This window comes from Pseudocercospora fijiensis (assembly GCF_000340215.1).
Source record: "Pseudocercospora fijiensis CIRAD86 unplaced genomic scaffold MYCFIscaffold_1, whole genome shotgun sequence".
Lineage (NCBI taxonomy): Eukaryota > Fungi > Ascomycota > Dothideomycetes > Mycosphaerellales > Mycosphaerellaceae > Pseudocercospora > Pseudocercospora fijiensis.
In genome coordinates, this window is record NW_006921532.1 from 10,876,195 (window position 1) to 10,894,739 (window position 18,545).

An 18,545-nucleotide genomic window follows, 5' to 3' on the forward strand; every position below is an offset into this window, starting at 1 on the left:
ATCAAGTCTCCGCACGAGATGGACGTGACAGGACTCCTCTACATCATGTCGCGGCAATGGCTTTTTACGACGACCCTGGACGTGAGGCGATTCTCTGCGCGCGGCTGATCCTAGATGCTGATTCTGAGGGAACCAGTCTTGGATCCAAAGATGAGGACGGGAGGATCCCTCTTCATTATGCCTCGGCCGTAATGGGTGAGAATCTGCAGTTGCTACCGCTTTTGATCGATGCGACTACAGATCAGACCCTAGTTCTGGCGCAAGATAAGTGGGGCCAGCTTCCTCTACATTATTCAATAGCAATTCGTCATCATGGCGGGGCTGCTTGCTTTACGAGCAAATTCGTGGCTGCACTGCTTCAGGCAGATCATGAAAAGAAGTCGCTACATATTGCGGATAACAGTGGCAGGCTTCCAGTGCATTGCCCAGCCTTGGAGGGCTGCCTGGCGTGTGTCAAGCTCTTGGTCGAAGCTGACGTCACAAGATCGAGTCTACTTGTACGAGATCGGGATGGAGCTACACCGCTTGAATGTGCGCAGCGGGGGCAAGAGGATCACGAGAGGGAAGGGTACAGAACGGAGTATCTGGAAGACAAACTCAATAAATACATTGACGTCGTTCAATATCTCACCAAGGCTACGGCAGAAGCGCAAAGACTTCAAGCGAATGAATCGAAGGTAGCCGACTCGACAGCAGGCTCTTCAAGCTGAATCTCACATATCCAAACCCTGAGCGACATTCTCGAAATTCCACATCCCTTCGAGAAGTTCCATGACCACAGTCTAAGCCGCTTCTTCCCGCTCACTCGAACTTCGACTCATCCTCTATGCAGCAGACAAAATGTCAGTATCTCGGGAGGCTTTCGAAGGATCGGATATACATACCATTTTCCGGGGGAGTCCAGGTTCGACCGTAGAAGTATGGATCACGCTTCTCGAATTTGGATTCATCCTCTATTCAGGCAAGACGTTAGTATCTCGCCTGGCCAAGAGGCTTTCGAAAGATCGGATCGGATGTACACACCATTCTCTGGGGGAGTCCAGGTTCGGCCGTAGAAGTATGGATCACGCTTCTCGAACTTCTCCTCATCCTCTGTGCGAAAATCAGCAAAAAGCTGCAGGACTAGCAGTGCCGAGACTCAATCTACCATTCTCTGGAGGAGTCCAGGTTCTACCATAGAAATATGCATCACGCTTCTCTTCTCGCTTTTCGAAATTCGGCTCATCCTCTGCGAAGTACGTTAGTGGTTTGGTAATATTGCAGGCTTAGTCCTGTCCTTACCATTCTCTGGAGGTGCAAAAATACGATAGAGGAAATATGGATCACGCTTTGCGACCTCGGCTACAGCTCCTGCACAAATCGTCAGATCACCTTACGTGAGAAACGATGAATCGATCGAGGTACAGGACGATTAGGGGAGATGGGGGACGGGAGTACTCCCTTGATATGCAATCTAACTAGTCAATGCTAGCGTACTGCCTGAACGAATTATCCGCACCTTTACAAAGTCCACGTCTAACGTTTTCAATGCTAGCTGCCGCTTACGGGGATCACCCCCGTCCGCCATCTCGCTTAATCGTCCTGTACTTACTCTCGAATGGAGTCGGAGCTGCTGCGACGACAGTCGCAAGGCTGCAGAGTGCAACGATATCGAGGAGCTGCATGATTGTCGAAAATGTCAAGAAGGTTGCAGACCCGGATGCGGTATGATGTTGGAGACCGTTACGTATCTCACTGCTGGTCGTAAACACCACTCACATCTTATACGACAATCGTGACGATGCTCATCACACAACCGGCAATCACCATTTTGTTGTGTTAGAATACTCGGGAATGTACGAGTCTAGTTGGATTTATAAGCAAGAGAAGGAGAAGGAAGTTGCGAGGTCATTCACTTACGGCTTAGTAATAGCTTGTGATTCTTGGCGCTGGGGTATATAAGTAGCTAGTGAGTCCTTTATTCGAATAGCAAGCAATTCTATCGGTTTACCGCTTATCTACAACAGTTATGAGCCCGGAACGCAAGTGAAGAAACAAGAAAGTTCGAGAAATTACCCGATCAGGCAACCCGCTTGCGCAAGGTTAAACCTTATCCGACGTCACTCCGCAAATCGAAGAAAGCGACTAACTTCGAACAATAATAAGATAACGGTTATTGCTCCGCTATAGACGCCGGTCTATAGGCGAAAAGAACCGATTAATACGAATCAAACGATCTAAAAATATCAACGATACGACCGTTACGAGTCGAGAAATCTAACGATAAAGATGTCTACTACCGAGACGACTATCGGCGCGGTAAAGGGAATTCCGCAACTTACTACCGAAAATTATACTATCTAGATCGATCTAATTCAAGACTATCTATCCGGATAAGGCCTTTAGAGGTATAGGTACGGTATACCGGAATCTATAAGCCAAGATACGGCTAAAGCAAGAGAGGCTAAAGAAGAAGACGCAAAAGCGGTTGCGTTTATTAAGTCTACGGCCGGGGATAAGCGTATACACCTCCTAGGACTACGTACGACTAAGGAGGTAATCGATAAGATAAAGGAAGTAAGCGAGGTATCGACAAAGGAACGGGTTTCGACGCTACTCTCCCGTTTCTATTCCTTTAAAGCACTTAAGGATATCGATACTACGGCTTCAGCTCTTACGCAAATCCAATCCGAGATTAAGGCCGCGGATAAAGACGAAGTTCCCTCGGAGGCCTCTAAGAAGGCAGTCCTTATTTCGTCCTTAGGAGAAGAGTATTCGTCTACCGTATTCGCCTTAAAGGCGGCCGGTTTATCTACTCTTTCCTACGAGGAACTAGTTTAGCGACTACGGGACGTTGAATATACTATTACTACTTCTAAAGGCGACGAAGTAGTAGCCCGATATACTAAGGAAGCGGCGAAAGATAAGGCCGGTAACGGAAAGAAGGGCAATACGACTAATACGCCTAACAAAGCTAAAGGAAAGACGTGTTACTATTGCCAAAAGGTCGGGCACTTTAAACGGGACTGTAGGAAATATAAATGGGACTAAAAGAACGGAAAAGTCTAGGAAAATAAGGAGGAATCTAAGATCGCGGCTTAGACGGCTATCGATTCTACGACTCGACTATCTAATAAAAGGGATTGGATCCTAGACTCCGGATGCACTAGACATATATCTAACGACAAGAACTACTTTACGGACTATAAGGAAATAACCGGAAAAGTTACTCTAGCGAACGGTAAAACAATAAAGGTCGCGGGATCCGGTACAATCCTCGTCCGGTTTAAGGGAATTCCGACTACGATTCCGGACGTTATATACGTACCGGAGATCGGTTATAACCTGCTTTCGATAAGCCAACTCTCGGAACGAGGTATTACGACTCTATTTACTAAAGAAGGGGCTATACTTCGAAGAGGAAACGAAGAACTAGCAAAAGGAGTACGCGTCGGAAGGTCCTACGTTCTAAAGGAATCCGAGTCTATCGGGACTTCGAGAATAGCTACTACTACGACTAAAGGTACTACGCTACTTTGGCACCGACGCCTAGGACATCCGGGAGACGAAAAACAACGAAACGTACATAAAGTACTACTAGGAGTCCCGGAGCTTTCGACGTTAAATAAGTCTTGCGAGACTTGTATTACTACGAAGTCCGATAGACGACAAAGTCGAGAAGAACCCGAAAAGGCAGACTATTGCCTAGATAGGGTATATATCGATTTTTGGGGTCCGTATAAGTATAGTACCTTAGGAGGAAACAGGTATATACTAACGATTATAGACGACGCTACGAGACGGTTAGATATCCGTCTTACTCGCTATAGAAGCGACGTATACGAAGCCTTTAAGGCTTAGAAAAACGAGGCCGAACTCGAAACCGGGAGGAAACTAAAGGCCGTAAGAATCTGTAAGAAGGGTTATGTTAGCAGGTAGATAGGGTAGTAGTTAATTAGTGTAGTATTCGATAGAGATCTAAGAGGAGAGGGAGGAAGGCAGGCTAGTTGGCCTAACGCCAAGCGCTAAGCCCTGCCTAAGGCATTAGGACCCTAGCTTTACTCGGCCTAGTTATATACTAATTCCGTATAGCCTCTAACATACGCTTCCCTTCTAAAGGCCGCGCCCTCGTGGCCTGTCTATGTCCTACGACCTCTATTGTCGCTGACTCAGCGAGTCTAATAAGCTGCTTAGCCCGCGCTAAATTAAACACTCAACTACCTAATTATGTAACTATATTAAACCTTACCTTCTAACACAATATCCAACTCTAACTACGCTATCCTTGCATATAATAAAGTAAAGGGATATAAGGCTATAAGAATTGAGGGCTATCGACCAATTACAATACGAGCGCGCCTTCCCTACTATAATAGGTAGGCGTACGAGGTATTGTAGTACTGCCTCCGTTCTAAGTAATGTCGTTCCGAGTTCTCTACGTCTACTCTAAAAGACCTAGAAATGTCCGCTCCGAGGGTTTATCCGTTCCGAGGGTTGTTCTTGTTATTACGAGGACTATTATTTACTATCGTAGTTTCACTAGCCTAAATTGGTTAGGTTTAGCAGCCTTTAAGTATTAACTAATTATATCTTTTTAAAAAACTTAGTTCTTCTAGTTTCTATAGGTAAAGGCTATTATAAGTATAGTAGTAGAGGTTCGCCTCGCTTAAAGGGTTAGATAGATCGAGGAGTAACCTATTGTCCGCAAGATCGACCCCGGCTAGCTTAGCTCCGTAGTTTTGCCCTTAGTTAGTCTATTAGTCGCTCAATCTTTTAGGCGGCTTAAAGTTTTAACTTAGCCTTAAAGTTTTAATCAAACCTTTGATAGGTTTAATCTTTTAACTTAGTTAGTGCAGTACTTTAGGCTCGTAGTGCAGGTAAGGTTAATAATAGTAGCGAGTAGATAATATTAATAACGGCGGCGCTAGTCGTCTTAGCGCCAACTTTACCTTACTTCCAATTTCCTTCTTTAACTAATAACAACTCGGTAATACCGTTACTAACATAGCTGTGCCCTTCCTTTCTTAAATAGCAATACACTCCGCAATACTATTACTAATATAGCCGCGCCGGCCGCCGGCGCACTGCTAGCTCGTAGCGCGACACTATCGTCTTCGATAGGATAAAGAAATAAGAGGGGGACCTAATACTAGGAGAAGGCCCTATAGGGCGTATTAGTAAAGAGGTAGAGCCCTTAAAAGAGCATGCGATTGGTTAACGCGTTATAGCGCGCTTATTAACACTCGGTGCGCGTTTACTATAGTAGTATAGTCTTATTATCCTAGTTTACCGGCCCCTAATTAGTTAGCTAATAGCACCCTAGGGGTAGTATTGTTCCTAAGCCTTAGTAATATTACGAGCTTTTAGCCTTCTTCTTATTCTTTACGCTAGTCTAATACTCGTTCAATAACTTAGCTATATCCTTAAAGGAATCTTTAGCCTCCTACGAGTCTTATTTAGGTAAATAGCCTTGCTACCTTAATAGGTATTCCTTCTTGCCCTACCTAGTTCGGTGCTTTAGGATGCGTTCTATAGACTATAGCTCTTCACCGTCGGCTAGTATCTCTTTATGTTTAGCAGGGGCTTCTTTATTAGAATCTCCGCGGTAGTAGTATAGCTTAAGGAGGGAGATGTAGAAGGTATTATAGATAGTATAGTATAGTGGGAGCTATAACTAATAGGCCTAGCTATTGCCCTTCGGTTCTCGGATTCGGAATAGGCTAATATACCTTAGTGCAAGCTTAGGCCTTGTTTTGCTATTAGGTAATAGGTGTTTGCGGATACGGAGGTTCTTAGTGCTTAGCATAACTATATCGCCTTGCTTGAAAGTTATTAGCGTATAGTGTTTGTTATAGTAGGCCTTCTAATATGCCTAGGCCTTTGCTAGTTTGTTAGCTAACTTAGCGTAAATCTCTCGCATCTTTTGAACCCTCTTAATAGCCGCTAGCGTCTTAGGTGTTAGTACTTAACGCGCTTCCCTTTCCTTACGCTCGGCCTCGAGCGAGGTAAATAGATCTTATAGTAAGGCGGCGTTCTGGCCTATTATAGCTATATATAGCGAGACCTTTGTTAATAAGTGCACACTATTGTTGTATACGAATTTAGCTAGTTATAGGAGGTTAACCTAGTTATTAGGGTTCTTATTAATGTAGCTGCGTAGGTACTGCTACAGGGTAGCATTTTGCCTCTCGGTCTAACTATCTGTTTGTAGATAGAATACTATAGACAGGCGATGCTTAAGTCTTAGCTATAGGCAAATCTTACTCTAATAGTAAGATATAAATGTCGAGCCTCGGTTAGAGACTATCCCCTTAGGGGTTCCCTAATAGCTATAGAAGATGTTATTCTATAGTGATTTAGCTAAGTTAATAGCTGTCTAATCCTTCCTAGTAGGGATATAACGAGCGCCCTTAGTGAATCGGTCTACGACAACTAGGATAGCATTATATACATCCTTACTGCCCCTACGCTTAGTAGGCAGGAGGCCTATAATAAAATCTATTATAAGCTTAGTAAATGGCTTCTTTAGAATAGGAAGTAAAGACAACTCGCTAAATAGTAAGTGCTTTAGTGCTTTAACTCGTTAACATACGGTATACGTATTTACGTAGTCCTTTATGTCCCGCTTACTATTTAGCTAGTAGTATGTACGCGATAGTAACTCGTACGACCTCTCTATACTATAGTAACCGGCAAGCTTACTATTATAGTGTCGCTTGAGAAGCTCTTGTCGGATCGAATGTTCGGTAGGGACATAGAGCCTGCCCTTATAGCGCAAATAGCTATTAGCATTAATCGACCAATTCTTGCTAGATCTAGTCTTACGGCCACTTCTAAGCTAATCTATACGAGCCGTAGTAAAGGCGTCCCTCTACTAAGCACGTAATAGCTTATCTATAAATGCTCGGCTATTACCGTCTGCAAGTTCGCTTAATAGTACCCTCGCTGTCTTGCGTAGTACGTACTATATACATCTAGTAGCACTAGCAGCCGGATTAACTACATTAGTGCTATCGCTATTACTATATATAGCGATATCGACTAGGGAGTTATTATAACTTCTCCTATCTGTGTCCTTAATACGCACTATTAATATAGTAAGAGCATTAATATGCTTTAAGCCGTTGCGGAGTCCGGTAAGCCGCTTATCCTACGCCTACCTTACTATAAGGTCTATAGCAATCTTGTACTATAGGGTTAGGAACAACGAATTAATGGATTGGGTTTCGCCGTCGTAATTAGGTCGCCTCGATAGGCTATTAGTAGGGTTGCTTACGCCTAGCCGATATAATATATTAAAATCAAACCTAGCGAGGTAGACGGCCTATCTAGCCTATCGACCTATAACCCTAGTAACCTTCGTAATTCTACGGAGGTTGTTATAGTCCGTATAGACCTAAATAGTATACTAGGCACTATCGAGATAGTAGCGCTAGTACTTAAAGGCCTTAACAATAGCTAAGAGCTCTTGCTCGTAGGTCTCGTAGCGACGTTCTATATTAATTATCTTCCTTAAGAAGAAGGCAATCGGGTGCTAATAATAGTCTTTATTAGACTGCTAAGACATAATAGCTAAAACAGCAAACTACGAAGCGTCAGTCTTAATGCGAATTAGTTTACTTAGTACGAAATAGTGTAGTAAGGGGACTTTAGTAAAGCGTTGCTTTAGACCGTTAAAAGCGGCTTGTGCTCTATTAGTCTATTTGAACTCTCTAGATAGGTTGGCCTTGGTTTTAGTGAGTTTAGTTAGGGGCATTATATACCGTAAATAGCCCTTAATAAAGCGACGATAGAAATTAGCGAAGCCGAGGAATAACTGTAGCTCCTTAATTGACGTAGGAATAGGCTATTTAGTAATAGTTTTAATCCGATTAGGATTAGCCTTAATACCCTTAGTTAATACGAGGAAGCTAAGGAAGGACACCTCCTTAGTAGCAAAGGTGCATTTAGAAGGCTTACAATACAGGCTATAGGCCTGTAGGCGGTCGAGGACCTTTCGTACTACGGCCTAGTATTCTGTAATGTTAGGTAAGTGTATATAAACTAGGATGTTATCTAGGTAAACTATATAGAGGTGATCTAATAGGCCTAATAGGGCCCGATTAATATAGGACTAGAATATAGTAGGGGCATTAGCTAGCCTAAATAGCATAACTAAGTACTTAAAATAGCTATAGCGAGTGCGAAAGGCTATCTTCTATTCATCGCCCTTACGAATACGGATGCGGTAATAGGCGTCCTTAATGTCTAATATAGTATAGTAGTAGGTACTAGAAAGGCGATCGAGGGTCTTATTAATAAGAGGAAGTGGATAGCGATCTTTAATAGTAATAGCATTAAGCCTACGATAATCGATATAGAGACGCAGGCTACTATCCTTCTTTAGTACGAATAGGATAGGGGCACTAGCAGGGCTATTACTATATCGAATGCGACTATTAGCTAGGTTTTCCTCTAGGTACTTACGCAATATAGCAAGCTCTCGTTTACTAAGGTTGTAGAGGGGACTAAAAGGAACCTCTTTGCCCTCTATAATATTAATCTTATAATCCGTCTCTTTAAATATAGGCAACGTCGATGCTAGGTAGTGTTTAAATACATCAATATAGGTCTCTCTAATAGGCTCTAGTATGCGAGCAAGCTAATTAGGATTATTAGGGGGCGCAGGTTTATCGTTATTACTACCGAGTAGATCGGCAGTCGGATTAGCTAAGGCGGGGGTTAGGTTGCTAATAAACAGGACCCTAATATTATTAGGACACTCGCTAATATCGATGTGTTTAATGTCCTCTCTCCTAGCGATTCCAAATCGCTACTATTAAAGGCCTAGGTCTATAACTATAGCGTAGTACTTAAGAACAGGGTTGCCGATAACAATATCGGAGAGGAGGCTGTCTATCTCTACCGTATAGGTAGTAAAGTCTAGTAGGCGTTTATTTCCGAGGTCGTCCTTTAGAACTATAGGAACATAGTAGGCCCTATAGGTTAAGTGCCGAGCGTTATTAAACTAAGCAAGGGTTAGCATATTAGTTCTAGGCAATTGTCGGAGGTCTAATTGCTTAGCTAGGCGATGGCTAATAAGGGCACTAACCGAATTTCCTAGATCTAGCATAACCTTAGTCTTATAGTTGTCTCTATATGTGTCCTATATAAGATAGGTGCGTATAATAGCTAGTACAATGTCGATGGTTTTACGCCGTACGAGGCTAATAGTTAGTGCGGCGCTTATTCTTTTTTCGACTAATAGGAAGGACCGACAGGGGTAGCATTAGCGGCTGAAAGGTGCTTCCGGTGCTTAGCGGTAGCACGGTCGATTCGGGCCTAGTCCTTAGGTTTGTCGCACTAGCCTAGGAGATAGCTAGTGCTATTATAGTTGAAGCACTTCAACCCGGTTAGGGGATTGCTATAGCCGTTATTGCTGCTATTATTAGTTAAGCGATTAGTACTATAGGGATACGAGCCCCTTCTACGGCCCCTATTATAGCCTCCTCTATATAGCCGTCGGCTACGGCCTCTTCTACGGTCGTTACTGTTCCTATTGTTAGTATTGTTATATTAAGTAGAACCTTAGTTTCCTCCGCGGGCACTACGGTTACCGCGATTAGTACTAGCTAGTCGGATCCTCGATTCTAGTCTCTATTAGAGTTAAATAGCTCGTTTAGCCGTTTCTACTTCGACTATAAATTAAATGTATATTAGGTTAGCCTATTTAAACACACGGCGGCGGTCTAATTTAAGGACTAGTTCCTATCTCAGTTTAGGTCGTATCTTAGATATCTAGATAGAGTCGGTTTTAGGTAGCAAATCGTCCTTAAGAGTCTTTAGATAGGCCTCGAAGGATCGAGAGGTTTAGTCGGCCTTTTGTTTAGTACGTAGGTATTAGTCTTAGGCGTACTACTAGCGTAATATAGGGTTACTAAGGGTGTTTGGTGTAATAGTCTTATAGTCTTGCTGTTAAATAGCGGTCTAATTATTAAGAGAGTTAAAATAGTTATCCTAGGTGCGTTTTAGGTCGCTATTAATGTATTGTATAGCGTAGACGACTAATGAATAGTCATCTAGCAGGGCCCTTAGTGCATTCCGCTAGTTCAATTTACAATTGCGTATGTGATTATTGTACTACTTGCGGCTAGAGCTATTAAACACGGTACAATCCTTAAGTTTAGCATCCTTCTTCTAGACTAGGACTAATAGTAAGGAAGGCCCTACTGTCGGCTTAGTGTTAGTTATTAGGGCCTCCTAAAGGCGGCGGATTTTGAGGAGGTTCTCCTTTAGCTATTGTTCTTAGCGTAGAGCAGCGAGCCTATTCTAGGTAGCTTCTTAGAGTCTCGCTACTAGCTAGGGGCTAAAGGCTAGTTAGCTATATCGTCGATTAACAATATTGTTAAGAATGTCGTTAACAGGCAATTCTAGATTATCGCCTAGAACTATAGGTTCTTCGGTAGGCCTAGTAGCAGGCTCTTTAGTAGGAGGCACTTTAGTAGGTACTTTAGTAGGCACTTTAGTAGGCACTTTAGCAGGTACTATACTACTAGCGTTGTCGTTGCTAGCGCTGCTAGCGGCAGCACGGTTGTTGTTGCTTCGTAATAAACCTGCTATTATAATAAGGGGTAACACTAATAATGTATTATAGGCCCCTAAAATGCTAATATAGCGGAATTAGTAGGTATCGGTCTAGTATGCTTGACTTAGTGTAATAGGCCGTATAGAAGGCCTTGCTTAATAATTAGTACGGTTGTTTCGATAGAAGGGTACGTATAGGTCTCGTTCTTCGGGCGTAATATAGTCAAATCGATAGTTCTCGTAGCTATACCGCTAAAAGCTTAAAATAAGGACTATCTAGCTACTACCCTTAAAGGGTAGATCGAATACTATATAAGAAGGGTTATATTAGCAGGTAGATAGGGTAGTAGTTAATTAGTATAGTATTCGATAGAGATCTAAGAGGAGAGGGAGGAAGGCAGGCTAGTTAGCCTAACGCTAAGCGCTAAGCCCTACCTAAGGCATTAGGACCCTAGCTTCACTCGGCCTAGTTATATACTAATTCCGTATAGCCTCTAATAGAATCGACAACGCTCCGGAGCTTATTAAAGCTCTTAAGGCCTATCCGGGACTACGAATCGAAACAACGACGCCCTATACTCCGGAACAAAACGGAGTAGTAGAGAGACAAAACCGTACTATTATAACTAAGGTACGGGCAGCTTTAGAAGGGTCCGGATTACCTAAACGATTTTAGGGCGAAGCGGCCTATACGGTTACCTATTTATATAATAGGCTACCTATTAAAGGAAAAGATATAACTCCCGAGGAGCTCTATACCGGAAGAAAGCCTAGCGGAGAACACTTACGGGTATTCGGCTGCCTAGCCTATCCGTTTATTCCTAAAGAGAAAAGGAAAGACAAGCTAGAAAAGACGGCATTCCCTAGAATCTTCGTCGGATATACGAAGTCTACGAAACAGTATAGGATTTATAATCCTAAGACGGACGCTATCGGGATCTATACTAGCGTTAAATTCGACGAATCGACTAAGGGAAGTAGCCTACTATCCGGAGAAGAGCTACCTACCCTACGGCCTATTACGGACAACGACGACGGAGATATCGATATCCTAGATAAAGGAGAGTCTCGAGAAGTAGAGGAAGTAGAGGGAGACTCCGAAGCCGAAGATAATACTACGAAACCGTAAGACGAAGAAGACGGTTTAAATAAAAACGACGACGAAAGGTCTACTACTCCTACGGCTTCTACTACTACGGATTTAAACGAAGGAGAACTACGAAGGTCTACGAGGGTCCCTAAAGCACCTAAGAGACTAAGGGACGAAATAGGGCTAGCAGCTCTAAAAGTCGACTATCGAAAGGCTTTCGAAATACCTACCTCCGAGACCTATACGGAGGCTATTACCGGCCCTTACTCCCGATAGTAGAAAGACGCTATTAAAGAACACATCGAGTCCTTAACGGCTAACAATACCTACGAGATTGTCGACTATTCTAAGCCAAAGGACGGAAAAGGGCAAACAAACGTTATTACTCCGAAATGGGTTTTTAAAGTAAAAATACTACCGAACGGACAAATCGATAAATTTAAGGCGAGATTAGTAGGAAAGGGCTTTACGCAACGCTACGGAATCGATTACTTTAAGACGTTTTCTCCGGTAATACGTCTCGAAAGCCTACGCCTTCTCCTAGCTATCGCCGCTAGTAAAGGACTTGCTATATTCCAAATAGACGTAGTAAGTGCCTACTTACTAGGAGAACTAACGGAGGAAGTCTACCTAGCTATCCCGGAAGGCCTAGATGTTCCCGGAACTAATAAAGTACTTAAACTCCTAAAAGGAGTACCGGGACTAAAACAATCCGGACGAGTTTGGAATAAGACTATTACGGCCTTCTTTGAAGAATACGACCTCTACGCTATACCCGCGGATCAATCGGTCTTCGTTAATAGCGACTATACGCTAATAGTCGCGTTGTACGTCGACGATTTTATTATACTAGCGAAGACAGAGGCGGAGGTTAAACCGCTAAAGGACGGGCTTATACAGAGGTTCGAAATGAAGGATCTAGGTCCCGCTAAGTTTATACTAGGCGTACGAATCGAGAGAGAGGCCGACGGATCTATACTACTAGATTAAAGGCACTATATCGAAAATACGCTTAGAGAAGAGGGCTTAGATCTAGACGAAACCTTCCGAGTATCGACTCCGGCAAACGGATATACGAATTTACTACCTATAACAAAGGACGAGGAGGTAGTAGACGTCCGGAGATACTAACGACTTATCGGAAAACTAAATTAGACCGTACGAGCTACGAGGCCGGATATATCTTTTCTAACGCAGAGACTAAGCCAATCTACGGTAAATCCGGCTAGGAGACACTACGACGGAGGTATCTACGGCCTTAGATACCTAGGGAACACTCGGGACTACTATATAAAGTATAGTCCTATCCCGAAGAACGAAAACAATACGAGTACTCTAGTTACTCGTCTACCGGTTATCTATACCGATTCGGATTACGCGGCGGACTCAACTAGGAAGTCAACGATGGGATATATATCCCTACTAGCCGGAGGACCTATATCTTGGTCTACTAAACTATAAAGGTCCGTAATAACTAGTACTACGGAAGCCGAATACTTAGCGCTATCCTACGCCGTAAAAGAAGCTATTTAGATCCGAAATTTCCTCGAGCAAGTCGGATACCTTACGGAAGACGACTATAAAGAACCTACGATTATCTACGGGGACAATAAGGCGGCTATCGCTTTAGTACGAAATCCGGAATTTTATTCTAGAACGAAACATATCGACGTAGCAGCACATTACGTACGGGAACTAGTCGAGGATAAGCTAGTCGATATAAAGTATATTCCGACAAAGGACTAACTCGCGGACTTCCTTACTAAGCCCCTAATAAAAGGGAAGTTCGAAGAAAACGTAAAAAGAGTCCTAGGGACAATAAAAACGATTAAGAAGGATTAGGACTTAGCTATTTAGTTTACGGCTAAATAGCTAAGTAGAGGGAGTGTTAGAATACTCGGGAATGTACGAGTCTAGTTAGATTTATAAGTAAGAGAAGGAGAAGGAAGTTGCGAGGTTATTCACTTACGGCTTAGTAATAGCTTGTGATTCTTGGCGCTAGGGTATATAAGTAGCTAGTGAGTCCTTTATTCGAATAGCAAGCAATTCTATCGGTTTACCGCTTATCTACAACATGTTGCTACCCTAGCTTTTACTATAAGGATGCAAAGACTAGGCCTTGCTAGTTTCCTACTCCTATACTAGCTTAATTACGAGTCAGGTAGTATATAAGGCCTCGCAACCATACCGCACCTCTACCGCCAAACTTTTCTACAAAATCTGCTACTTGCTAGTAATCGAGTCTACTATCTAGTGTATCGTATATATAGCGTGTAATACACTATGTATATAGCCCTCGAGGTCGCATACCCTACCTCCTTTTAGGCGCCCCGCTTTGTAGGCTACCTAGACCTTCCAACTTGTGTAATACTTCCTTCTATAATAAGTAAGTAACTGCTATTCTAATCAGTTCTTACATTATCTGGCACTATACTATATATATATTAGCGGTCTAAGCGAAGCCTATAGCGGAGCGCCTAAGACTAAACCGTTCGTCCTCTATACAATTACCTGCATTAGATTCGGATATTTATATCTATAGCATTACAACTAAGACCTAGAGAGACAAACCTAGAAAAAGGGTCCTACGCCTTAATAAGAAGATAATATATTCCTATACAAAGCATCTGCTAATACGAGAACTGCAGGCTCAATCTTCTATATAAGAAGACAAGTTGTCCGTAGAATCTACGAGAAATCCTAGATTATCCGCCGCTCTAAGGCTAGAGGATTACTACAATACAGACCTATATATATTGTCGATACTAAGGCCCTTCTACGAGCCGATCTCTAGGATCTCTAGGTAACTAAATAAGCGTTAGAGGGTGGTTGTTTGTATTGCAGAATAGGAGGGCAAATGCTAAGACTTTTGTCGCAATCTGCCTTTAGTCGCAGCAGTTAGAACGCGACAACAACACCTTTTTACGTACTATCTTAGAGATAGAGGGCCTTGTCTATCGCATTAAGAAGGGCCTCGGGCTATTAACAGCGTTATATTCTCGTAGAGGTGTTAAGTTGTAGCCTCGTAGGGCAAACAGCTGTATTCTATAGGCTGTTTTAGCCCGGTTTGTTCTTAGGCTTGTAGGAGAAGAATTAGTTGCGTACTATTGAAATGTCGTGAAAGTCCAATCAAAGCTTAATCAAAGTCGTCGTTACGTAATTCTTTATCCCGCAAGCCTGAATGGAGGTAGCGCATGCCTAGTATATACCTATAGAGGAGTTATATAATACGCGGATAACAGCCGAGATACAGGCTCAGCGGTCGGATTTTCTAAGATATCGAGGTATTAATATGGGCCCTCTCCTGTGTACACCTAGTATACACCCGCATATTACATAGTATATACAAGGGCGATTGCTAGTCCACGGTGGATTCACGTCCCTAGTACTTGCTCTCAACTTGCACCTCTCACAAGCCTTCTTTCCTTATCATGGTTCTGGCTGCTTTCTGGCTCCATCTCGGATACGCTTACGACTTGCATATCGTATTCTCATGCCATGCGGCCCCGCATGTGTAGTATCACATGGTGGGCATACGCGATCTAGACCTACTGTCACGACTCTTGAGAAGCTCTGGTAGCTCACCTCATTCCACCTCGTCACCAAACAATGGAACGACCATCTCGATGCTCGAGCGAAGGAGAATGGCAAAGCGAAAAAGACAACCTCCTTCCTGAGTCCGAATACATCCCACCCTCATCCCATCGTCGCTCAACCCGATCAATAGCACTCATCATACTCTCCATCATCACCACAAACCTCCTCTCAACCCTCCTGACCTACACCCTAACCAAATCCTCCACAATCTCCTCCTACTCTCAAGACCTACCCAGCAGCAAGTCTATCCTCCCCCTCTTCTCCTTCAATCCTCACCTAACTGACCTCCCATATAGCCCCAAACTTCTACCCAAACCTGGACCGCACCCTCCACAAAACCCTCTTCAGCAACCACATCCTCAACCGCACATCCATCTATTCCGCCCCACCTTCAATCCAAGTCGACAGAGCCTGGAACGACCTCGGAGTCAAAGATCAAATTTTCCTGTTACCGGAATCTTACGGGAAAGAAATTGGTTTAGATCCTCGACGCCATGTCTTAGCGCCTGAGAATGCGCTGGGAGAGGGAATTGGTGCGAGTTATGGGGTTTTTGTGCAGGGGTTACATGATATGCATTGTTTGGTAGGTCAAGTGAAACGCAAGGTTAGTTTGTTGTTGGGAGTGGATGCTGACGGTGCTATGCACTGTGCGCAGAATGAAATCCGAAGAGCGTTATATTTCAATAAAGATTACTACCGACAATTCGAAGATGATTCGTTGACGCCCGAGTGGAGTCGGAGATCACATATTCGTGAGTCGTCGTATCACCCGCTGGCGCTTCTTTCATGGCAAAGACTGACGTTTTTTTTTTCTTTTTTTCCTTCCCAGGACATTGTCTCGATAACATGCGAGAGCGAATCATGTGTTCAGCAGACACGGGCGTGATTCCGACCGTTTGGGTGAGTGAAGAAGAAAATTATCCGCTTTTTGGATGGCAGGAACATAAGTGCCACGATTACAAGGCTTTGATGGACTGGTTTCGGAATTGGCACGCGAGTGATTTGGCGAAGAAGGTTGATTGGACTGGGAAGTTGAAGGCGCCTGATGGTGTGATTTTTACGGATTTTCAGAAACTGGAGATGTGATTGCGCGACTGACATGATAGATCAGGCTAGTTAGTCTAGTGCTTCCTTCCCCATGCAATCTTCATGCAGCATTTTTGGAGGTCGGTGTGCATTTGTTGGTGTGATGGCGTGGTTTTACCGTCAAGGAGCTTTTGATCGGCAGATGTTGAGGTTGATACAGAGTGTTAGCCACTAAACGCGGACCGTCGATTCTGAGCAGCGCTATTCGTTGAAACCTATGAAAATGCAGGGATGCCGGACTATCCACTGTTACTCCGATCAAGTCCGATGCGTACTGTACAGTACAGACTCTGTACTTATCCGACTATCTACGATGCTGCCGATTCTAGCGTCGTCGTGGCATATCATCGGACGGTCCATACCAGGTGTTGAAGTTCGGGGCTGCGGCGGCGATACCTTCCAGGTGCCTGGATAGAATTAGATAGCGGCCAAGAACGATGTGCTTCCCACCATGCTTTAAATGGAGATGTTTTCCAGAGCATGCAGAGATCTAGCGACGATTTGTGACGCATCAGCTCAGTCACATGACTGTCACATGACTTCTTGGGATATGAAGAATTTTTACACTGTGTTTTAGTCCATAGAATAGACAGAACATAGGCAATCAACGAAGCGAATTGAACCGCCGACAATGCAGTATTATGTAAGTAATCCACTGCGCTGTGCGTGATACGATTTTCCGCAAGGCGCCATACTCCCTGCATTGGCCTGCTGAATCACTTCTTCACTCCACCAAACAAACCCAGTTCGCGGTATGATATTCCCATCCCCTTCGTGGCCTAGGTCAAGATTCACGGCCCAAAGGAAGGCTCTTGGCGTGGCATGATCGTATGACTAGACATCGCCCTGGTACTGACCCTGCTGCTCCGCAATGCAGCGAGTCTTCGATCGACAAGTGCCTCGTCTGGCCGAATTGATGCCGCAGAAGATTGGTCCTGACCTGCGACATTGGGTGGGGAGGACCATCCGTGAGGCACTGCGCCGACGGCGCGCATTGAATGGTGATCTGATAACATAGATGCATAGCGAGTCGTTGGCACTACATTCGCATGTTGATCGGCTGCAGCCATGGTATTCGAAATCTCTGTACTGTCGGACGCAGTGACCGAGGAGCGCGCGAAAGCAGGTAAAGCTTGAGTAGATGGGTGCTGGCACAAGTGTGATGTGCTGTGCAGGCGACCTGCTGCATCCTGCGCAGGCGGCTGCATTTCTGTGGTTGCACCATTTCCATCATTCGTCCCGTCTCTTTCAACCCAGCAGTATTCGCAAAACCCATGCTTACCCCAGTACTCGTAAGCTGGTAAATCCGCTTGCACACATGATACCAATCCCAGTGGGCGGCCATAGTAGAGCAGATCCAAGGGGCAGTCTCTCGTGATGCGTCTGCACAACTGTTCCGCACGTTGCTCGACGAAATCGGCTTGAAACTGCCACGGGCTTTCCCCTTCAACAAAAATTCCGGCAACTCGGTTCTTCTTGGCATCTCTTCGCCCATTTAGTGACTTGTGGATGTAGTACATTACTTTCCAGCGCGGGCTTGTGTGTTCATCTAGCCCTGCGGTTGGGATGATATGATTCTTGCTGTTGTTCCCCATAATGCGCGGGCTGGAATGCGATGGTGCTGTCTTGAGATAAAGACAAGGCTGTTCCATACGCTTTAACATGCAGCCGATGTTTGCCAGACACAAAGCAATGTCTCAAGGCGCAACGATGGTTTGCAATTCATGTACGGCCAGCAGCTTCCACATGCTGCGATGCTGAAGGTCCCTCACATGGCATTTTGCTCGACATATCTCCTCATGCTGTCCAGCTGGGTCTTGCCAGTGGAAAGCAAATAGCGGATGTGCTGTAGATCGTCGATGTGCCGGAATCTCTCGAACTCGTGCCTGGCAAAATGGCGCATTTCGTCCTTGGTGGCAGAAGGAGGAATCTTATTGATCGCCCGTACGCAATCGCGCCACAAGGCCACTACTCTCTGGCGTTGTAGGAAATGCTCGAGGGTCAGCGTTTTGCCTTTCATCTTGAGCTTCCTGTCCGAATTGATGGTGGCATATCGCCGCAGCGTCACCAGCATCGCGTGGGACTGTGAGTGCTGTCCAGGAGTGTTGGCGAGGAGGCGGCAAGCTGTACATATATATGTCTTGGAGGTTCTGTTCTGAAAAGTTGTCGTTGTGTTCAGCACGGACTGTGTTGTTGAATTGCCGATGCCGGGTTACGTACACGCCCCAAA

General features: G+C 44.4%; 5 protein-coding genes across 5 annotated transcripts; 2 read left to right on the top strand and 3 right to left on the bottom strand.

Annotated features, from left to right (window-relative positions):
* The first annotated feature begins 10 nt into the window (after window positions 1-10).
* Window positions 11-719, top strand: MYCFIDRAFT_210128 (uncharacterized protein). Its single transcript, XM_007923938.1, has one exon. The coding sequence runs from the start codon at window positions 57-59 to the stop codon at window positions 708-710; it is 654 nt and encodes a 217-aa protein (XP_007922129.1). The 5' UTR covers window positions 11-56; the 3' UTR covers window positions 711-719.
* Window positions 720-801: 82 nt separating this feature from the next.
* MYCFIDRAFT_76887 (uncharacterized protein) lies at window positions 802-1,664 on the bottom strand (the record flags this gene model as incomplete). The annotated part of the gene is made up of 6 exons (XM_007922307.1): window positions 802-824; window positions 885-953; window positions 1,024-1,092; window positions 1,148-1,228; window positions 1,282-1,350; window positions 1,592-1,664. The coding sequence occupies 6 exons, from the start codon at window positions 1,662-1,664 to the stop codon at window positions 802-804; spliced, it is 384 nt and encodes a 127-aa protein (XP_007920498.1).
* A 13,260-nt stretch (window positions 1,665-14,924) lies between these two features.
* On the top strand, window positions 14,925-16,332 carry MYCFIDRAFT_170987 (uncharacterized protein; the record flags this gene model as incomplete). The annotated part of the gene is made up of 6 exons (XM_007923939.1): window positions 14,925-14,940; window positions 14,995-15,159; window positions 15,201-15,656; window positions 15,712-15,963; window positions 15,987-16,277; window positions 16,301-16,332. 6 exons carry the CDS (start codon window positions 14,925-14,927, stop codon window positions 16,330-16,332), a joined length of 1,212 nt encoding a protein of 403 aa, XP_007922130.1.
* A 44-nt stretch (window positions 16,333-16,376) lies between these two features.
* On the bottom strand, window positions 16,377-17,979 carry MYCFIDRAFT_170988 (uncharacterized protein; the record flags this gene model as incomplete). The annotated part of the gene is made up of 6 exons (XM_007923940.1): window positions 16,377-16,589; window positions 16,628-16,722; window positions 16,752-16,881; window positions 16,912-17,009; window positions 17,044-17,149; window positions 17,173-17,979. 6 exons carry the CDS (start codon window positions 17,977-17,979, stop codon window positions 16,377-16,379), a joined length of 1,449 nt encoding a protein of 482 aa, XP_007922131.1.
* Window positions 17,980-18,083: 104 nt separating this feature from the next.
* MYCFIDRAFT_125355 (uncharacterized protein) lies at window positions 18,084-18,389 on the bottom strand (the record flags this gene model as incomplete). Its single annotated transcript, XM_007923941.1, has 1 exon — window positions 18,084-18,389. One exon carries the CDS (start codon window positions 18,387-18,389, stop codon window positions 18,084-18,086), a length of 306 nt encoding a protein of 101 aa, XP_007922132.1.
* Window positions 18,390-18,545: the final 156 nt, after the last annotated feature.

Bases quoted from the DNA above. Each gene is read 5' to 3' on its own strand.
- MYCFIDRAFT_210128 (XM_007923938.1), top strand. From the start codon at position 57: ATGGCTTTTTACGACGACCCTGGACGTGAGGCGATTCTCTGCGCGCGG.